Raw genomic sequence first — 20,287 nt, forward strand, 5'->3', positions numbered from 1 at the left:
TATCCGCCCACTTGAAGTATTTTTCCTGAATGTGCTTGTTGCTTCAAACCTCCATGTGGTTAGAAAAACAAACTTCAGCACTAAGGCTTCTCAAATCTGCATTATAAGATAAAATGGAACATACACTCCTGATGGTAAAATATTATTTGCTAACGTGTTCCAAAACCCATTTGAGGCAAAAGGCAGTATCTTTAAAAAAGTTGGATAAAACCCCAGCAGATGTGTTTTCCTGCTCTAGTGAAAAAAGCACTTACTTATTGAAGTGAACAGAAGACTATGAAAAGGATGTGCTGGATACAGCATTTTCTCCCTTTTGGGAAAGATGAGGTGGAGAAGAAGTTATTAAATGTTTGTTTATGCATTTGTAAGCTTGAAAGCTGCTGTAAGTTTGTTCACTGCTTCTAACCGTGAGCAGTACAATGTCTGGAACTTGCACGTTTTGTAAGCACTGATCAGTGTGGAGAGCTGACTGCAGTAAATAGTGAAGGAGGGAGAGACCGTACAGCCCATGGTTTTACAGCTAAACCCCGCGGGTTTGGGTGTTTGCTACTGGGGGGGGGGGGGGGGGGGGCGAGCGAGCGAAGATCGTGTGTCTGTGGAGAAGATTGATTATTTTAGACTTCGGGGTTAAACTTTGTCCAGCAATCAGCTGGGGGAGTTCCTTTCTGTGAGAACCTGTATTTTGAGGATATAAACCCAGGCTTCTAATTAGTATAACCAAAAGCTCTTCAGTGCTGAAGTCCCTGGTTTGCATTTTCCATTCACAGTTAAGAGCTCGATTTGCTTTCCCCACTTAGTTGAATGCACCTGAACTGTTTTAAACCTCTCGGAATAAAAACGTTTTAAGCGGCATTTTTGCCCCCTTAAGCCGTGTACGTTCTTCGGTTAAATCGAGGCTTTTGTAAATCCAGAGCAGTCTTACATGAGTCGGAGCAGGCTCATCTAGTTTTGTATATGGTGCCCTGACCACTCTCCGTGCGCCTTCCGGTACCCGTGTTCACAGCACAGCCTGTGCTGGTGCGTGTAGCCGCGGTTCTGTGCAGGTCGTCCCCTTCAAGTGAATGTGGTGGTTATGCTCGTGTCAGGCTCCTGAAAGTTATTTTGGAGCACTTGTTTGTTTGTCAAATATCGTTGTATTGCCAAAAATGAGCTTGGTGTGTGCTTGAACATTAATGGCTTAAAACTTGAAGCTGTTGACAGCTTAAAAGGAGCACTTGGAACAGGCACATTTCTTTTTTCTGGTACACCTGTACCAGAAAAATGAACCTTCTATTGAGAATACTGGATAAAGAGGAAAATATTTGTTATCCCCCTCTGTCTGATAATTTTAACCTACGATTCTTTCCCTTGAGACACCTGAAGGAGGCTGAATTCTCCCAAATGAATAGGACAGGGAGGATATGCTTCTTTCCAAGTGTTGTCTTTAGGTGTATTTTAACTTTCTCATTGGCATTTTCTCCTTAAAGTTGGGAGGAAACAATAGTAGCTTAAGGTTACGCTTTTGGAGGGTTGAAGTATTATCCTCAGTATATATGTTTCTTCCTGCTGGGAGTTGCTAAGACGTGTCGGGTGGCTAAAGTTGGCTCTGGTGTCTGAAATGACGATGTTAAAACCCTGCTAACAAAGGCGCATCTCGCTTCACGCCAGACCCGCCTCACCTGTCACTTTGACCCCGGCATGCGGCGGAGCGCGGCAGCCCGGAGGGGAGCAGCGAGCACCTCCAGAAGGCAGCGAGCACCGCTCCCAACCCGCTGCTTTTTCCCCTTCTTTTTACCTTGGAGCGGTTTGCGAGGGTGGAAGCCGCGGGGGGAGCCCCGGCCCCGCGCCCTCTCGCAGCCGCTTCTCGGGCGTTGCTTCCACTCTCGGCGCCGAGAAGCCCTTTCCCCGAGCCCTTGGCGCGCTCTGATTTGTGCCTCTAAATGCTTTGGAGACCCGGGTGCAAGTCCGGTGCGGAAGATCCGCTGCTGGTTGGAGGCTTCCTTCTCTTATCGGGGTGTCCCCGGCAGGTCTTGCGGGGTTTGTCCATCCCGGAGTTAGACAGTGCCATTTACCTGCCGGCGGAACCGGCTTCCTCAGCAGTAGTATCTGAAGTGCAAAGCCAAACTCGGCGGTGGTTGCACTAGTGCAACTGCTGTTTTTACTCGGTGATTTTACTTCAGAAGAGTCTCAGAAATGGGCTTTTCTCAAACTGCGTTTAAACCGAGTGCTTGAAATGAGCAATCTGGATCAGGAGGTTATAATTTCAGAGGTACTAAATCCTGTTAAAATAAGCCGCAAAGGAGCGAAACTTAGCTGGGGGCGAGGGAGCAGATTCTCCCCCTAAAGCGCTTCCTCTGCCAGGGCCGTTGAGGGACCCAGCGCGGGGCTGTGCCGCTTCCCCAGTGCCTGCCGAGCCCCCCCGCGAAGGGGACGGTCCCTTCGTTTGTCCCTGAAGGGCAGAATTCTGGTGGCAGCTGTTTGGGGAGAGGAGAGGGCATCTCCGTGACCCGCGCCTCTGCCCCCTGACCCGCCCCGAGTCCCCCGAGCACGGCTCCAGGGCCGCGGAGCACGACACCCCCCCCTCCCCCCCGTATCGAAGCTGGGCAGGACCCGAGCGGACTTGCAGGGACAGAGCCGGCTTCATCACCCAGGAGCGAGGGACTCCGAATATTAGGAAACGTTTTCTCCTGAACACATCGGCCAAGGTTAGATGGATAGGGAATTCCGCCCCCTCCCCTTCCGTCTCTGCCCGGGTCTCAGACTAAGTGCAGAAACGGTCGGAGTGGCATTGCCAAAAATGAGCTTAGTGCGGAGAGGGGGCTTTTATCTGAGGAAATGTACCCACGCCTATTGCGAAATGGTCACAAGAAAAAACCCACCCTAATCTGCCTTACCACTGCCCGCATGTTTACCTCGTAGGTCCTTGTTCTCTCACTTCTTCTTAGTTTTTTAAATATGTTACCCTGTTTGGGTGAATTGTGAGGTTCTTTTATACTGAGAAACTACATCTCAAAGATGCTAAGATCATGTCTTGAGGGGCTGGCATCGGCTCCACAACACTATCAAACTGCCGCTGCTTTTCTTTCCCGTTAATATAGCGCCAGCCTCGCCTTTTGCTAACCTGGCAAAATCGCTTCCTGCATATTTATCAATTTTGGGAGGCGGGTAGCATGGTAAATGTCCTGGAACAAAGATCGTGCGCGGTACATTAGTTCATTCAGTACCATGTGTGTCACTTGTGCGGACACAACAATTCGCAGCGTCGGCTTCGCCCTCAGCCCGGCCTGAATTAAGGATACGTTTTAATCAAAGTTTTATGGGAAGATTTTAATTTGCGATTATTTTTGCGAGAACTGTATGAAACTCCATGAAAATAATTTCGCATTTAGTAGAGAAGCGGCTTTTTGGAATGCAGCGGAACGTGGATGGAAGAAGTTGGGATTTATTTTGAAATTGATATTATAGTCCTATCTCGTTAAAAATAAATAATAAAGCAGGTTAAAGAGAGAAGCTGCACATAATGAGTGAGGAAATCCTTGCGCTGTCCCTTTAACTACCGAACATCTGATTCCCTCATCTGGCAGATGGTCTCTGAGCACAGATTTGCATTCATTGTCTTGAAATCTGTTTTCGCGTTGGTGCTATATAGATTTCAGAGGCAGATCTATACGCGGATCGGAATACAAAGGGGGCAGGAGGAAAATGATCACCGAGGCAGAGTGCGTTACAAAACCCAGAATCCATGCGGTCCCGGTGCGCAGCGGGCCGGGCTGAGGGAGCTCCGCTCGCTTTGAACGGGGGATTTTGCCCATAATAACAAGTTTTAAGGCTGGACCCGGCAGCTCTCGCACGGTGGGAGCGCAGACCCCGCGGGCAGCGCTGCCGCCCGGTTCGCTCCTCCGGGCGCTCGGTTTTTAAACCCCGCGCCCGAGATCGAACCATCCAACTGCCTGGGCGGCTGCCTTGTCACTGCAGCACGGTTGGATCGTTACGTGGCCGTTAGCGTGGGGCGGACGGGCCGTGCCATGAAGTTCGGAGCTCGCCCGCCCGCCGTGCTCCCGGTGCCGCGGCCCCGCTGCCCGCTCCCCGCCCGCGGGTCCGGCCCCGGGACCTCCCGCTTCCCACCAATCCGCGGACGGTATGCTAATGTAATGCCTTATTTGGGAGCAGGCTCCGCCCCCTTCCCGGTACGACCGCAGTAACCCATTCATGGTGACCGGCTGCGGGAGGACCGGCTCTTCCCGGTGGAGCGGTACAGACCCTCCTTAACTCCGCTTCTTCCTTTCTTGTACAGTTTATCCCGCTTTCCCCCCCCCCTTCCCCCCCCTCCCCCTGGATTAGGCTGCAATCATTCCTTCTCCCCGTGTCTGTGGAGAAACAGGTGATCCTGGTTAACAGCCATCGCTTTCTGGATGCAGTTTCTTCTCCTGCGTTTGAAGGATGATGATACCCGGCAAGACTGAATCAGCGTAACTTTTACTTTGCAAGAGGAAAAACTTTTCATTTTCTCTATTTGAAGGCATTAAAAACACGTAGCACTTAAAAAAGCAGAAGAAGTTGGTTTTAAAGCTGAACTTCTCTACTTCCCTGGGATTTTTGTGTGCCAATTCCAAAGGCTGTGTCTTTTTATTTTCTTCTTTTCTCCTCTCTTATCTCCCAAAAGGAAACTGTTGCTAGTTGGAATAGACTTTTTAAATGTTTGGGATTCAAGATACTTTAGGAAGAGGACCAATTCTGAAAGATAAATCTCTAGGTTCTGAAATGGATTCCGTCAGGTCCTGGGTCAGAAACGTTGGGGTTGTGGATGCAAACGTAGCAGCACAAAGGTAACCGTGACTGTTTCTCCCCGTTTTCCCCCTGTCTTTGTTATTTTACCTTTTAAAGCAAGCCTTTACTCTCTGTTTTGTTCGCATTTGATATTAAATTTATTCTCTCCGTTTCTGTCCCCTTCCCAGTGTCCTCTAGTCAGTGAAAATCCAAGTTAGTGCAGCTAGAGCTAGGGAGAAGCGCTCCAAACACGGAGAGCATCAAGCGTCCTAAAATCCAGTGCGGGGATCGGATGACAGCAACATCGGCTCATTACTTCTTTTCCTGCACAAGGGAGGTGTGTGTGTGGTGGATTATAACAGTAATACAGACCGCTCCTTCCCTCTTTGTGGGTCGGACAGCAGAATAGGAGTGGATAAAGTTAGAATTAACTTGAATGTAGGTCTTTCCCTCCGCCCTCCCCGGCCCATCTTGTTTCATTTAATTCAAGTGGCTCTGCAGCTACCGCAGGCACCGGCCAAACCTTCCCCCGCGGCTTCAAGGCCGCGAGCTGGCTAAAGCAGGCGAGCAGCAGCCGGAGCGCGGTTCTCGGGACCAAGGGGAGTCTGCAGAACGGGAGCCGGCGGGGAGCACCTGCCCGCGGGGCTCTGCGCCGAGGGGCTGCGGAGCGCAGAGCACTGGGGCCGGGTGTTTCTACTTGTTTGGGAGGGTTACACCACCCCTCCCACCCCCTTTTAGTCTCTCTTCCCAGCCAGGTCGGCTCAGGACCGTTATTCCCGTCTCTTCCCATTAGGGGTAAGACGATTAAACCCACTTCTAGGTATTTTATTTTTTTTTTCGTCCTTTCTCTCTGGATACATTTTTAATTATTATTTTTTAAAGTAGCAAAAGATAAAGGTAATAAAATTAGTTCCAGGAATAAGTTGGGTTTTATTTAATACGGAGACAAAGTGAAGGGCATGCGACAGCAGATGGGACTTCAAATGAACCATGGACGTTTTAAATAGTACTTCCATGCCCTCCCCCTCCTCCGGCCTGATCTGTGAGTGAGGTTTTCTGAGGGCTATGGGAGGAGTTCTCAGAGTTTTATGAATGTCGATAGATGGTTTAATAAATACAGTGAGGGGAGGAAGAGGTTTATTCACGGGGAAACCGAAAGCAAAAGGAAATGGCTCCTAAGAAGCCTGTAACTCTTGAAGCAGTAGGGCAGCAGTTGCGCTGTGCTCGTGGTGGCATCACCAGGGCTCTTTGAGAGACCTGTAACAAACCAAGAAATGCAGAAAATGAGAGGAAATCCGAACTAGGGGCAGTTGTGGCGGATGTGGTGAGTTCACACTGCACCTATTTGTCAAGGGAAAACACACGGACACATCTGTAGTTCTCCGAAAGAGTCAAACACTTTTGCCAATGCGGTGGAGCTATTTCGGGGACTGAAAATGCGAAGCAGTTCTGACTCCTAAGTTGTCTGGCAGGTAGACTTAATCTGTCTAGTAAGTAATCTGGAGGTGCTAATGTGCACCCTTGTTCTCTGCAGTGGGTAGAAATCGGCATTAGGGAGAAGGAGCTACAACTAGTTTCACTAAGAAATATACCTGCAGTTCGGGATATTGTAGATACCCAAAAACATTTGAGTCTTTTGAAGGGTGTGGGAAACATCCCTGTGTTTTCTGCAGTCAGGGACAAGATTTGGGCAAGGGCGAATTAACTTTAATCTAAATTCTTTCAATTTAAATCTGAAATGGAAGACCCAGACATCAGTTCAAATAGGACTAAGTGCTACACTGACAAACTTCGCGGCTGAGGGAAGTGGATGCTCTGCTTGAAACTAGTTGCCTTTTACGTAAAATATAGGTGTCCTCAAGTTGACAGTCTGCTTGTAGGAAATGTAAGGTCCTTGTCTCCTACATGAGAAGTGAGCGATGTTGGGATGCATAGATAGCGCTTCCAGACCCGCTAATATGTTACACCATCTTCCCACCCTGCGTGTTGCATTCCAGAGATGAGTGTGACAGGAGAGAGGAAAATAGGTAGAGGAAGGAATAAAACACTTCCTGCGTTTAGCAGTGACCGATCTCTTCTCTTTCGGCGCCTGTAAATTATTCTTATCCTCGTAGCAAACTGCAGACACCAGCGTTACAAATGACAGCCCGGCCCGGTCGCAGCCCTCGGCCGCGCTTCTCCGTAGCGGAGCCGCGGCGCCCGGGCGGGGAAGCGCCGGGGTCGGTGTGCCAAGCGACTGCTCCAGCGCCGTGTGCCGCTGGCGCAGGGGGCGATTCCCGGCTCTTCTCGGAATGTGTGCTTTTCTGTTGTTGTTTTGCTGTGACTGCTGCACAACCTGGTAATGTCTTTGTCTCTCCCCCACACCCCATCCCGTATGTTTCCTTCACAGCGGAGTAGCTTTGTCCAGAGCTCACTTTGAAAAGCAGCCACCCTCCAACTTGAGGAAATCCAATTTCTTTCACTTTGTTCTGGCTCTCTACGACAGACAGGGGCAGCCCGTGGAAATAGAGAGGACAGCTTTTGTGGACTTTGTAGAAAATGATAAAGTAAGGCTTATTACCTTTCTTCTTCCTCTTTCCCTCTCCAAATCTGATCTTTTCTTCTCCCCATTGAGCTGTTAACTTCTAATACCTGTTGTCCCAAACAAAATACAACCAGCTCTCGTTAAGGGTTCAGGTGCTTTGACAGAGCTGTTGCCCTGTGTGCTGCTGTAGCTGAAAAAGTTTGCAAGCCTCTGCTGTATGGGGAATACAACAGGAATTTCATAGACCCACTAAAAATAGAATAAAAAAATAATGCAGGTCAAATGTGCTTTTTTTTGGCACGTACCAGATCTGCCAAGTTTTATTAGCACCCTCACAGAAGTGGAATCTGACCTGTAATAGAGCATATTATTGTTGAGCTTGATTATATGTATTTCTGAAGGCTCCAAAGTCAATGGCAGGATTTAAAAAGCATTTGCTTTTGGATTTTAAAACCCACGTGCTGACCACTTCACATTGGTTTTACAATTGTTTTGTTAGTCATGGACAAGATATTTTTTAATTATGAAGGATGCTCATTAATTATTTTCTAGGAAATTACAGTTAAAAAAAAAAAAAAAACAACAAAAACCCATGCAAGAAACCTCCCTGTAACACAGGAAATAAATATCAGTAATGACTCAAAATAACACTACTGCAAAGGAATGAGCATGCTAAACCCCAAACCCACTGAGTTTTCCCACTGTCAATCTGCTTTATATTAACTGACTTGAAATGGACAAATTTATCTTGGTGTATTGCCTTGAAAAAGTGGAGAGTGTAGCAGCAAATAGGAGGAAAAGAAGTTCCTGAACTCCTAAAGGAAAAGATGTCAGCAGTATTTTGTAGTTTGCCTTGGGTCATTCGGAAGGTTAATACATCCCAATCAGTGGATTCACCTCACAGAATTTTAATGAACTTTGTTGTCACTTCCATCATGATTATCAGCTTCTGCATTTTAAATGTGCCAAGTGTAAGTTCTGGAAGATTTTTAATTCTCTCTTTCAGGAGCAAGGCAATGAAAAGACAAACAACGGCACACATTACAAACTCCAGCTCCTCTATAGCAATGGTGAGTCCCCCCTCCAGTCACCTTCCGTGCGCTGTAAAGGGAGGGAAGGTTTGTAGGTGCTTTCACTGTGATTTCTGAAACACGCTGATATTCCCTTGCCTGATGCCCCTTCAGTGTAGGGATGGGTTCTAAAGTTTCCCTGGTGTGGATGGCCTTGGGAAACACACTAGAAGGAACAAAACTCAAGTGGTCTTTCTGAGGATGTTTACTAAGGTATTAGATGAAACTAAACAGGTTTGCTCTGATGCTGAGGGAAGGATGTGTGTGGCAGCGTTGTTTATTGCTCGTCTGTCTCGCTGTAGGTGTCAGGACTGAACAGGATCTGTACGTTAGACTCATCGACTCAGTCACTAAGCAGGTGAGCATAGCTAATGTGTGCCGTGCTGTCCTGCCTGCTGCAGCCTGCCTTTTTCCCAAACACTGCCCTGCATGTTTTTTTCTTCCAGTTAATTTTTGTCTCTGGTTCATCTTAAAGACCTTATTTTTGAGGGCAATTGAAAAGTAATGCTCTAAAGTCTATTTAATATTTTTCTTTATGGCTTGTAGGTTTTTATCCTCTTTAAAATCAATATTTATGTATAAGCTGCTTTCCCTGCTCATAAAGGCTTTGGGGGAAGGTATTTATTTGTGAATAGTGGTAAAGAGCCTTCACCTTCGATCTGAATATTATGACATAAGTAACCCCGACGCTCCTGGCTTACTTCTGCCTTTAATTCTTGTAGCCCATAACTTACGAAGGACAGAATAAGAACCCCGAAATGTGCAGAGTGTTGCTTACCCACGAGGTCATGTGCAGGTAAGATGACTTGATTAATGGCATGGCATGTGTCAAGTTTGTTTCCACAGATGACAAAATGGCCTTTCTGATGAAGTGGTGGGTAGGAAGACTTTGGTATTTTTGTTGTTGAGTCGCAGGGGTTATTTATGTAGGAAGATTTTCCTTCTACATGTGGATAATGCTTGATTTGGGTCCAATATGTGTATTTGAGGTCTTATTTTTTTATCTTATTTTGCTTTGGCTTTTCTTTTTATTTACCGCAAGAGGCTGAGCAGCCCCATGTTTGCAGTCTGACCCGCGCTGGTTTGGTTTAAGCTGGGCCTCTGTATGCACTGTTTAAACCAAGACTTTTCATCTGCCTATTTCTTACCCAATTCCTGTTCACCTCTTGAGAATGAGCAGTTGAATGTACAGATTTTTCCCTGGCAGTTAGAAGGCATTCTTCATCTAATTTTATCTGGTGAAATAGTTTAATTTTTTAAATTTTCATCATTCATGTTCCTTAATTTTGCTTAGTTTTACCCCAACCCAAAAAGAAACACCTCAACACAAAACACAAATCCTTTTCTATACTGTGTATGCAATATATAGGGGACTTCCATCTTTTAATTCAGAAAGACACTATTTTTAACATGTAAAGTTATAGATTAGAGGGTAAAATGAGTTGAGGATGTTTTAATAACATTTATTAAGTCTGAAGTTACATGTACCTTACATACATACATCGTGCTTCCATGGGAACTTATTACTTGAGAACGAAATAAGTCCTGGTATTTTTTCCACTACATAGGACAATGCAAACAGGCACTGTTCTCATATTAAGATGGGTTAAATTGTGCATAGAATGTATTTTATGAAAGGAAAGAAAGGCAAGGCAAAACCAATCTTGGCCTTTATTAACCACAGTTTGTGATTTATTGTATCAGTGGGAGGGGGTTAAGCTGTTGGACTGATGGTTGCTTCTTTTAATGTTTGCAGTTTGCTGCTTGATTTTTATTTTGTTTGGGTGTTTGGGTTTTTTGTTTGGGTTTTTTTTAAATGATTTTTTTAAAGTAGCCTTTTAATGTAGTAGTAAGAGCAGCCTGTTTGCACAGACTTCTTGTCAAGGGAAGGTATCAGTTTCGGTACTTAGATATCATATCAACTATTTCATTACTTTTCAAACACAGTAAGAATCGGGTCAGTGTGTAGTGTTTCTGTTGGGCTTTGCTCTTGTTAATTAAAAAATGAGCATTGTCACTTCTGTCCAACTTCGCATCCGGGTGCACAAACACGGAGTGTATCAGGCGAGACACCCGTATGGTGCGCTGTACGGAGACCGTAGATGTAGGAGCAAAGAGCAAAGGTACCTTTGTTACTTTGGTCACATCTGGGACTTGCATATGTGTTTAAATATATAAATTAAATATATATGCTATCCATAGTGTGGAAAGTCTTTGCTGTAACTGGGTGAACATCAGAGAAGGAAAATTCTTGGATTTTCCATGTGGTTGTGATAACAATGTAACAGCACACTTCATCTTTCTCCTCTCTTCCTGTATCTCTACATCTCTATCTGCACTCTTGCAGTTTGGTTTTAGAAGCTGAAGTATTTCAGCAAACACCAGCACCTTCCCATCCAAATATACTTCAAAATAAAATTAATTTGGCTTTTTGCTCTGCTGCTTCTTCATGCCTTCATCAAACACTGTTCAGCTTTTATATACTTGGCCTCCACTGATGCCTGCAACCATATTCTGTGCTTGATTTAAGGTAGTGTTCTACAAATGCAAGCCACTATTCTGATTACACTGAACTTTCCTGCTTGATAGATTAGCCAAGGAAGAATTACAACTCAGGGATGTCCTTTCTATGTGAAACACAGATTAGTGAAGGAAATCAAAAGCAGTCTGTAACCTAATCAAGACATTTGATTTTAAATGTCGTGTTTCCCTAAAGTAGCTCTGAACAGGATGCTGCGTGTTCTGAAGAGGCATTACACATATCACTTTGAAGAATGCCCAGGGAATGGATCCAGCTCTAGTTAAACTTGACATTTTATTTTATTTCTTTTAAGTACAATAATCAAATCTTCCTCATTGTGTGCTGCTTAAGTGGCAGCATCAATTTTTAAAGCCCCTAGTTTAGTTTGCATTAGTAACAGTATATAAAAATTTAATGCACTACCCACTCTGCTGTCCAAATTGATGCCTGGTGTTTTTAAAAGAAGGGTCTGCCAGTCTTTCTGCTTCTCTGCTTCCAGTCCTCACTAGTTGAAGGTAGGCTTTCTTTTTGTATGTAATAACACACGCAGCTATTCCTGCTGCATGGAGACAAGTGCATGCGAAACCCCGTCTCTTTCCCTCAGATGGTGACAGATGCATGCTTAGCAGGAAAGTTGTCTAAATATTGATACGGCTGCACCAATCTGTCATACCCATTGAAAGTTAAACTCTCAACTCTCAATAATTAGTGCTTTCACTGAGAGCCTCCTATTTATTTATTTGCACATCTGAAATTCTTCATTTGGGTTATCCTGCCCTGATGGGATCTGCTCCTGTTAGGTGGGTCTCTTTCAGACACACAGGCTTCCCCCCAGTGGCTGGAAATCAAGGTAAACACTCTCCTCTCCTGGAATAACTTTTTTCTCCTCTTCTTTTTCTTCCAATTACCGACTAAGAGGAAACTAGTTGTTATGCTGCTGCCAGCATCCCCCTATGCCCTCAATGCTCAGAGGGTTAAAAGGTATTATAATGTGAACAGAAGTAGTCTCAGGGCCTACAGCTGGCTAATAACAGAGTTGTATTGAGCACAGGCGAGCCCCACAGCTGTGACTTTCGCCACAAGGCTCAGACTAGACGGGAGCTCTAATCAGCTGGGCCAGGCGGCCGCTGGGGCCCGTGTCTTTATCGGCCAGATGGTGTGAATTTAGACACTTTTGTTATGCAATTGCAGGGAGGAGTTGGGGAGAAGAAAACAAAACAAAGGCCACCATGCTGGGAGCTTATTTGAGTTTGAAATTAGAGACAGATTTTTTTATTTTATGGGGAGGGGAGGGGAGGCAAGTTGAGGGCTGAATTTTAAAACCATTTTAGTCAAGTGTGGGGAGGGAAAGGGGGCAAGTTTGCCCCTGACTTGAGCCTTCTGGGGCATTCAGTTTGCAGATCTGGTGTTGGCCATAGGAGCTTTTTGGTTTCTGTGTTTGGTTTTTGGTGTTATTTTAATGTAAACCATTATTTTTCCTCGTTAGATATAGTTAAAGAGCAAAGAATAATAAGAAAAGGTGTAGAAACTACAGGCCTCAATATTCTTGTTTTAAGCAAAGGCATGTTCCTGGCATCAGTGTTGTAACAGAAGTGTAGGTATTGGTGAAGTCATGCCAATAGTTTGCTTTAAGAGAATATTGTAGGCTTGATCTCTGACCACCAGAGCTTGGGAGTTTTGCCATTGGCTTAAATTGGACCAAGTCAATTCTGTGTGATCAGGATGTAGAGATCTCAAAAGCATTTTGAAGTGTTTGGGGAAGTTTAGCTGTAAACCATGGTTTTAGAAAGAAAGTTTCTAAGTATTCCAAATGTAAAACTCTAAACTGCAGTGATTGTGCAAGCTCCCATCACCCAAATTGTGTTCATTTCAGACTGCAGCCACACTGAACTCCAGTCTCGTATAACTCATCCTAGGCCACTTCCTGTGCCAAGGAATGGCAGCCCTGGGAAGGGTGTATGAGCTGATGAGATGTGATGGAGGAACTGTTGGTGTGTTCTGCTTGGATATTATCAGTGATCAGATACATGCTTATGATCATCTGCGTAAGTTACAACACTAAAGGGTATCTCATTTAGTATTACTGCAGAGAGGAAACAAGTGGTGTTTCTGCTATCTGTAGAAAAACCCAAACACTACAAAAGTATCTTGAAAATTGAGGGTTTTGTTGTTTTATTAGAGCAGCATGTAAACCAGCACAAGCGTTTATTCCCAGTGTTACACTGGATGAGTCGGAAGTAGATGCCAAATCTATTTTCTTCTATGTGAGGGGTTTCTGCTTTTGGGGGGTTTATTTTTTTCCTTAGAAACTATCTCGTCTCAGCTTTTAGAACGAAAATATGCAATTCTCTTTAAACAATCATTAGGCAATGAAATGCATAAAAGATGCGCTTAAAGTTGGGCGAAGGAGGGAATAGGATATTCTTAGCTAGTGTGAATTACCATAGCTTCACTGAAGTCGATGGAGCTATGACAATTTACAGCAGCTCGAGGCTCTGCCCCAGGGATTTTTAAATATTTAGTGTATCCTTTTATTTTAAAAGGACTAGCATCGATGAATAAGTGCAGGTTTGAGGCAAAGGGAATGTAGAAATGCTGGAACAGTTAGAGCTGCTATTCAAATAGATCTGGTTGGAGCTCACCTTGCCGGGCAGTTGCAACTTGTGAACGGGAAGTTCCTGGCACACGCTGTAACTTCAATTCCAAATACCTGCATTTTCTCCCTTCCATATCTGAATGAGGGGTTTTGTCCAAATGCTTTTTAGGTATTTATAATTGAATATTAGGCATGGGGGGGAGCCCCTCTTTGATGCTTTGTCTGCCTTCAGTGAATTCAAGCATTTTATTGAATTTGGATTTTTTAATTCCTCTGCTTGGAATTGCTCTCCAGTTGGAAAAACTATGGAATTCAGAATTTTGCAAATGTACTCGGCACCAATTACAGCACTGTACAAACCCCTCAGCAATCGCTTGATCCCATAGGTGTCAATTTGAAAAACCACAGCAGACTCTGGAAAGCAGAATTTGGGAAGACATTCGTGTCAGGGCAGAATTTCGTCTGGTGACTTTTGAGGCAAATGGGACTTGGGATGCAGACTCCTTAGTTTTGGATGACTTCATCTTCCCCCTCCCATATTAGCTTTGGTTGGAACAAACTATCTGAGCATCAGGACAGCTGAAATCTCTTCTAATGGACTTCTGTAGCTAAGGACTGTTTTTAAAGTCTGTTGAGCTTCTGGTACTCGGCTGGTGTATCTGCAAGGAGCATCACTTATGTCCATGGGTCTGTCAGTGGAAATCAATGACCCATCTTCTGATTTATTTTTTTCCCTTGTTTTTTTATTATCCCTTTTAAAAATGGGAAAAGGAAATGCAGTGGTTTCTTTAGATGGACTTTTAACCATACATAACATGATACTTGTGCCAGTCATGTCATTATGACATCTGTTAATCATTTATTAAGCTTTATGAATAGCACCTTAGTCTAAAGCATGACCGTGTTGCTTTTCAGTTTTGGCTGGGAATTGCAAAAAAGACGATGAGGAGCCAAGTACCAAAATCCAGCTGGAAACAACCAGGACTTGGGCACCCAATTCCCTTCTGGAAAGCCTAGCCAGAATTTTCTGTCACTCTTGTAGGCACATGCTGAGTTCTGAAGCTTTGCAGACAAGACTTTCAGCTGGTTGCTTTGCTGTCAATAGACCCAGTAATTCTTTAACTTTGGTTTTCTCTCTCTTTAGTCGGTGCTGCGAGAAGAAAAGTTGTGGCAACAGAAATGAGACTCCATCTGACCCCGTGATCATCGACAGGTAGGAGACAAATCCTCATTTTCCTACAAAAGCAACCCCAAATTGTTGGTTGTGCTTTTAGGTGGCTGAGGGTCTCTGATGGTGGGTATCTGTCAGCATCTGCCATTGGGGATGTCTGTGCTTTGTGATTCCTGACAGAGCTGCCAGCCTAAGAGAGGGTTGGCTTTAGTCCATCTAGGCTTACCTTGGCTTAATGATTGATGTTCATCTTTTAAACTAAGCTCTCTATGTATCACTTTCATTGTGAGCGAATAGTCCATATATACATCTGGAATGTTTTCTGCTCACCAGGGATCTGATCCAACTGGGTTACTGAGACAGATAAAGCTTTGAGCAGCCTGGCAGATTCAGTAATATTCTTTAACAAAATACCATTTTTGTAGGAATGTGGGGAAGAAGGAAGGGGTAAAGGCAGAAGTGCAACATGTTAGGCAGGATTAAAACTGATGGTTTGGGTGTTGTGAGCAATTCTATGTAGAACAGCACTTTCATATGTTACTCAGTTCAGATCCAAGCCTAGGTTCTGATTGCCAATTTGTAGGTGAATAACATAAATAGGGGAGAGCAGTGGCTTGTTAAATCAGGAGCTGGCACATTAAAAACTGAGTACTTGTAGAGGCTGAGAAGTCGCCTGTGAACTCAGTGACTCAAAGTGGTGTTTGCTGTCTGGAGATCAGCAAGATTCTGAAAGGATAAATAAGAGTAGGCAGAGCTTTCAAAAAGAAGTGCACAACTGAGATCTCCAGAAGGAGAACAGGAAACAAGGGAAAGTCAGGAAGAAACCTTCTCCCCCCAGTTTAATCTATAGTAACTGTTTAAAGAGCTGCTTTTTCCTGAAGCAGCTGGTACAAGGGGCCAGTGGAGAGCTGCTGCTGAAGTGGAATGATTGTGGATTCAGCTTTTATGTCTGTATGTGTCTGGCATGCTCTGTCTACATTCTAATAAGCATTATTTGTCATAGTATGTCTTGTGAATTTGTTTTGGCATTCAGAATGGTCAAGCTGGTTTGAATAAAGATTTGCAAATCTTTCTTTTTCTTCATGACAGAGTTAACCTAAGTATTTTGGAGCTTTGATGTGATGGTTCTTCACTCCTTTTACCCCACGATTTTCCCCTTTAATGTTATATTTACAAGGTGTGGTTGGGGCCAGGGTTGGCAGTGGCAGCAAACAGGGCTGTTTGTGTGGGGGCAGTTTCCTGACTGGAAGCAGAAGTCCCAGATATGCCATCTTGACCTTTTCTGTGAAATTTCAAGCTTATTTTTGGCTGTGTTGATGTTTGGTATGAATCTGCTTTTGGGAACTTTCCAATCTGAATGTTCTGAAATTGGTCTTGCTGCTGGAGAAGCTGCATGACGTGAGTGCTGTATTAGCCCAGGAATTAAGTCCATGAAGGGGGTAGTTCCTACCACTAGATCAGATTTAGGCTGCAGAGGGAAGGCATGATGACAAATCGTGTCTGGTGGCATGGTTTAGTGAACAGTGTGGTGAATAGAAGCTAAACTCAAAGCTAAACCTTTTCCACCACTGATCACAAGGCAGCATCTAGCAAATCACAGCAGTAAGTACAGCTACCTATGGGTTTAACTAAATGCTTCACTCTCCCAAACTGCTTTCAATGGGGCTGATCTTCCTGTCTTTCAAACAAGCAGAAAACGGCTGGAGAACTGTATGTGTTCGGAACCAGCTTGGGAATCTGGGCAGCAGTGTTCTTATTTACCCAGGTGGTCTTTATATGGCTTCTTTAGAAGAAGATATATATGCTTAAGAGCTTAGCAGCCGGTAGAATACAGTCTCTGAAATGCAGCTTGCTATCATGCAGGCCAGGAAAGGTAAGATTTTCACATCCTACAGACCTCAGGAGACTATTGAAGCCTTTGAATCGGTTGAGTTTAGAACCATCCACTGTTGAACTGAGCTAACCAATGCACCAGATTTAGCCGAGTTCAGGGACTGTGTTACAAGCTGCTACAAATGACCATAACTCCATGAGCAGTGCACAGCAGTGCAGTGTTTCCCCCTTTCTTTGTTTCTCTTCTTTTTATGCTCCAGGGGACTGACGCTTAGACACTTGTGTTGGTTTACCTGTTTGTTGCTATAGGGAGGCACAATTCATTGGTGTTTGCCAGATCATGGAAACTTGTATCCCTCTTTTAAAAGGAAGAAATAGCTCAGTGGGAAAAAAATGTCAGTTGTGTTGTTGCTGTTCGGTTTTTTCTTCTCCTTGAATGAGTTCCAAAAGTTCTTATGCTGAATAAAACATTTCTGCTGTGACCTTTGCTCTGGGGACTAGAATTAGATCCTAAGGACCTTGCAGTTATTTTTCCATTCACTCTTGAAAACTGTCCCTTTTCTATATGAAAGGGAGCTTCTTCACTGAAATTGACTGTGACCCGCTCCCACCAGCAAAGGTCTGTAGGACGTGTTGGAGTATTTAGGTTCCTGCAGTGTTTTGAGTCACAATTCCAGGGTAGGTCTGATCAGAATCTGACTTCAGAATGCTGCCTCTGTTTTAACAGCAATGATACAGCTCAAATTCTGCAATGCTGCTATTGCAGAGGTCAAAAAGTAGGAAAGACAGAACCCTAGTGAAGCACAGCACTGAAAGGACTGTGTGACCATGGGCAGGAGGTTTCTTGATAGATGTTTAGTCCAGAAGCATTTCCAGAATAGACACTCAAAGCTTTTTAGAAGCACAAATCCCAGTCAGCTCTCAGAATATTGGAGCAAGCTTTAATTTAGTATATGAGATCAAAATTAATCAGAGCTAAGTTAGTTCTAGTGTGTTTCCATGGTGGATCATAGCATGGGTGGGTTTCCAGGGATCTTAATGTCCCTTCATCCTGTTTTCCATCTTAATTTTTGGAGTTAGTATGTGTGGAATTGGTGGGTTTGTGAGACTTCAGCAGTGTAATGGTTTTTATTCTCTCCCTCCCTTCATGGCTGAAGTGGTGGTTCTTGATGTTCCTTTTAATTCCTGGAAATCTGTGAACTTTGAATACTAACATTCCCTTCTTTGAAATCATAGGCAGGGATGTGAAGTGGAGGGGTTGGGGTGGCTTCCAGATAGAAGGGTGGACGCGTGTTCTTTTAAAGATGATACTTCCCAAATGAAAAGTGTATTTTGCTTATATTCCAATTAGTTTTCCTCCTTTCCCACTGCAGTGATGCACATGAAAAGAAACTTGGTCTTGGGATTAAAAGGTCAGAGATGCTGCTAATGAATTTCATTCCTAATTTTAGGAGAGTTGGGATATAAATTCCCCATTCATCAAGTGGGAATGTTGGGATGGTTTTCATTTATATTTTTTATTTGTTGGTTTTTTTTTTCTTTTTTCTTTTTTCCTTAATCTCAGCCATCTATAAAGGACTTTATCCTTTCCATCACCCTTTCGGGCTGATCCCAAAAACCATGGGGTAACATAAGGATATTTCCTAATGCTTAGGGGCAGAACAGCATGAATGGAGAGGCCTGGATCAAATTCCCACCGATACAAGTTGCCCTGAGACTTCAAGCCAGTCACATAAGTCCTCCATTCCCCCCTGTGGAAGGTGGTTTCAGATCCTTCAATAGGAATTTTGGGTTTGTATTTCGTATTTCTACAGTGAGGATTTTACCTCCATGGCAGAGTTGGATTGTTCTTGTTCTGCTGTGCTCCACACTCCTTGTACGCCTGCCAAGGTAGAATAAACGTCTCAAATCCATTGCTGCTGTGGGGTGAAACGAAGAGCCCCAGAGAGACACAGCCTTCCTCAACTCCCTGTGTGCTCCAATCCCCCCTTCCAAGCCTCCAAACCCCACAATGATCTCTCCTCTTGTCCTGGGGAGTCAAAGTCCTTTGTTCACTGCTAAACCCTGCTCTCCTGCAAAGAGCTGCTGTTGTGCCATCTGTCTCTTTATGAATTTTTTAGTAGACTGGATGTTTGTGGGGAGTCAGTAACTTACAGTGCACTATCGGAGCCGTTTGACAAGTGGTTCTCTTAGTGCCTAACGTGTGTGATTGGTTCTTCCCTCTTCTTCCCCTTTTAGGCAAAAAGAACATTTCTTTACTAGTTTGTTGTACAAAACATCTTGTAATCTTTGCTATGTGAAATCACTTAAAGCTTGTAAATGGAGTAAACTCGATGGTGTCACTTAATCTTCCTTTTAATGTCGACAGACAACAGTTTTTCCAGCAAGCTGGTGAATCAGGAGGAGCTTAAAGATCTTTCTGAGTGTGTGTGAAAAATGAAGGATGGACTTGTGGTTAAGGAGCTTGTTTGAGCTGTGGAAGCCCCAGGTTCTCCATTGCAGACTCCCTGTATTTTTCCAGCCATTCCCATAGGCATTTCTACCTTTCACTGGTAACACAGAGAGATGCATGCTGAAAACTGATGTGTGCAGATACTATGGTGATGTGGAAAGCTGTTGCCGTTAGGTGGCAATTGTTCTGGAGTGGTTTAAAAGTTATTCTCTGCCTGGGCTGAAGGTGTTACTGCTCCTGAAACTAAGCAAAAAGAAACGAGTTTAAATTGCTGCTGACTTCAAGCATGAATCTGTTAGGAAGCAACAGAACTGGGACCTCGCTTCCACGAGCTCTTTGTACAGGAGTGCTGCAGGCCTTGTGCTGTCACTGTGTGACTGTGCAGCGTTTTGTCCTGAGCCCTCTGAATGGGATAAGTTTGAGGGAAAAACATAACAGGTTGGAGTGTTAACTAAAATTGGTTGGTTTAGTTCCACTAAGTGTGACTGAAATAGTTAGCTCATGTTCTGGTTACAGGACTGCAAGTGAGCATGGGTAAGTCTCTGAGCAAGCTGAGAGAGCTGGGCTGGTTCAGCCTGGAAAAGAGAAGGCTCCTTAAGGGGAAAGCTTAGCTCCAGTGCCTAAAGGGGCTACAGGAAACCTGGAGAGGGGCTTGGGACAAGGGCCTGTAGGGAGAAGACAATGGGAATGGCTTTAACCTACCAGAGAGGTTCCCTGATGCTTTAGTGCAGTTCAGACAGCAAGCATGGACAAATTCCAATCTTGTTAGATGAGTTGTGCTTTAGTGGAGACAAAAACCATGGCTGATGCTGGCTGGGTGAATCCTGACTGGGCAAGGCAGAGTTTTGATCGGAGTTCAAACAGAGTGGAAGGAAAAATCCTTGTCTCCTCTTAAATGGAGGCTTTGTCCCTGCAGTAAAGAGAATTTGATGCAGTTTGTGTCGTGTTCTTATGAACAGCCAGGTGATACTGAGGGCTCTCAGGACAGATGTGATAGCAGTGCGAGGAGCCAGTGGAGTCAAGGAGTTTGGTAGCAGTGGAGTGGGGAATGGAATCAAAGTTTCCCATGAGCTAAAGCACCTCTGAGAACAGTAGCTGAGGGTGAATTCGCTATGCAAACAGGGCAAAAGAAATCCGGGGCATTGGTGTCTGACATGGCATTGGTGTCTGACATGGGATCTCTAAAACTCAGCTGTTTGAACATGGCTTGCATTTGTCTGGATCCATCTGAACGCATCTTTGCCAGTATTTCAGAGTATTTGCATCTTAATGAAAGCATCCTCTGTGTATTTATGACCTGAAATACTCTTCCTTATCACTTTTGCCCTCCTCTAGGCCGCTGTCTAGACCTGGTTTTATGGACTTGTCACTTCA

General features: G+C 44.4%; 2 protein-coding genes across 5 annotated transcripts in view; one reads left to right on the top strand and one right to left on the bottom strand.

The window, feature by feature from the left end:
• Positions 1–20,287, bottom strand: part of CDCA2 (cell division cycle associated 2) — a 251,906-nt gene that overhangs the window by 42,950 nt on the left and 188,669 nt on the right. The window lies entirely within an intron of this gene.
• The window catches only part of EBF2 (EBF transcription factor 2), a 114,922-nt gene continuing 98,818 nt past the window's right edge, over positions 4,184–20,287 (top strand). For 2 of the 4 annotated variants that reach the window (XM_061349725.1, XM_061349723.1), the window contains exons 1-6: positions 4,186–4,805; positions 7,136–7,292; positions 8,277–8,340; positions 8,643–8,698; positions 9,063–9,136; positions 14,602–14,670. In XM_061349725.1, coding sequence (XP_061205709.1) covers positions 4,675–4,805; positions 7,136–7,292; positions 8,277–8,340; positions 8,643–8,698; positions 9,063–9,136; positions 14,602–14,670 — 551 coding nt within the window. In that variant the 5' untranslated portion in view covers positions 4,186–4,674. Of the gene's footprint in view, positions 4,806–7,135; positions 7,293–8,276; positions 8,341–8,642; positions 8,699–9,062; positions 9,137–14,601; positions 14,671–20,287 lie in introns of all 4 variants that reach the window. The other 2 variants (XM_061349726.1, XM_061349724.1) reach the window with 2 other exon arrangements.

Source organism: Neopsephotus bourkii, unplaced genomic scaffold, assembly GCF_033783945.1.
Source record: "Neopsephotus bourkii isolate Nb327-2 ecotype Australia unplaced genomic scaffold, CSIRO-AGI_Nbou_v1 NB_457, whole genome shotgun sequence".
Classification (NCBI taxonomy): Eukaryota; Metazoa; Chordata; class Aves; order Psittaciformes; family Psittacidae; genus Neopsephotus; species Neopsephotus bourkii.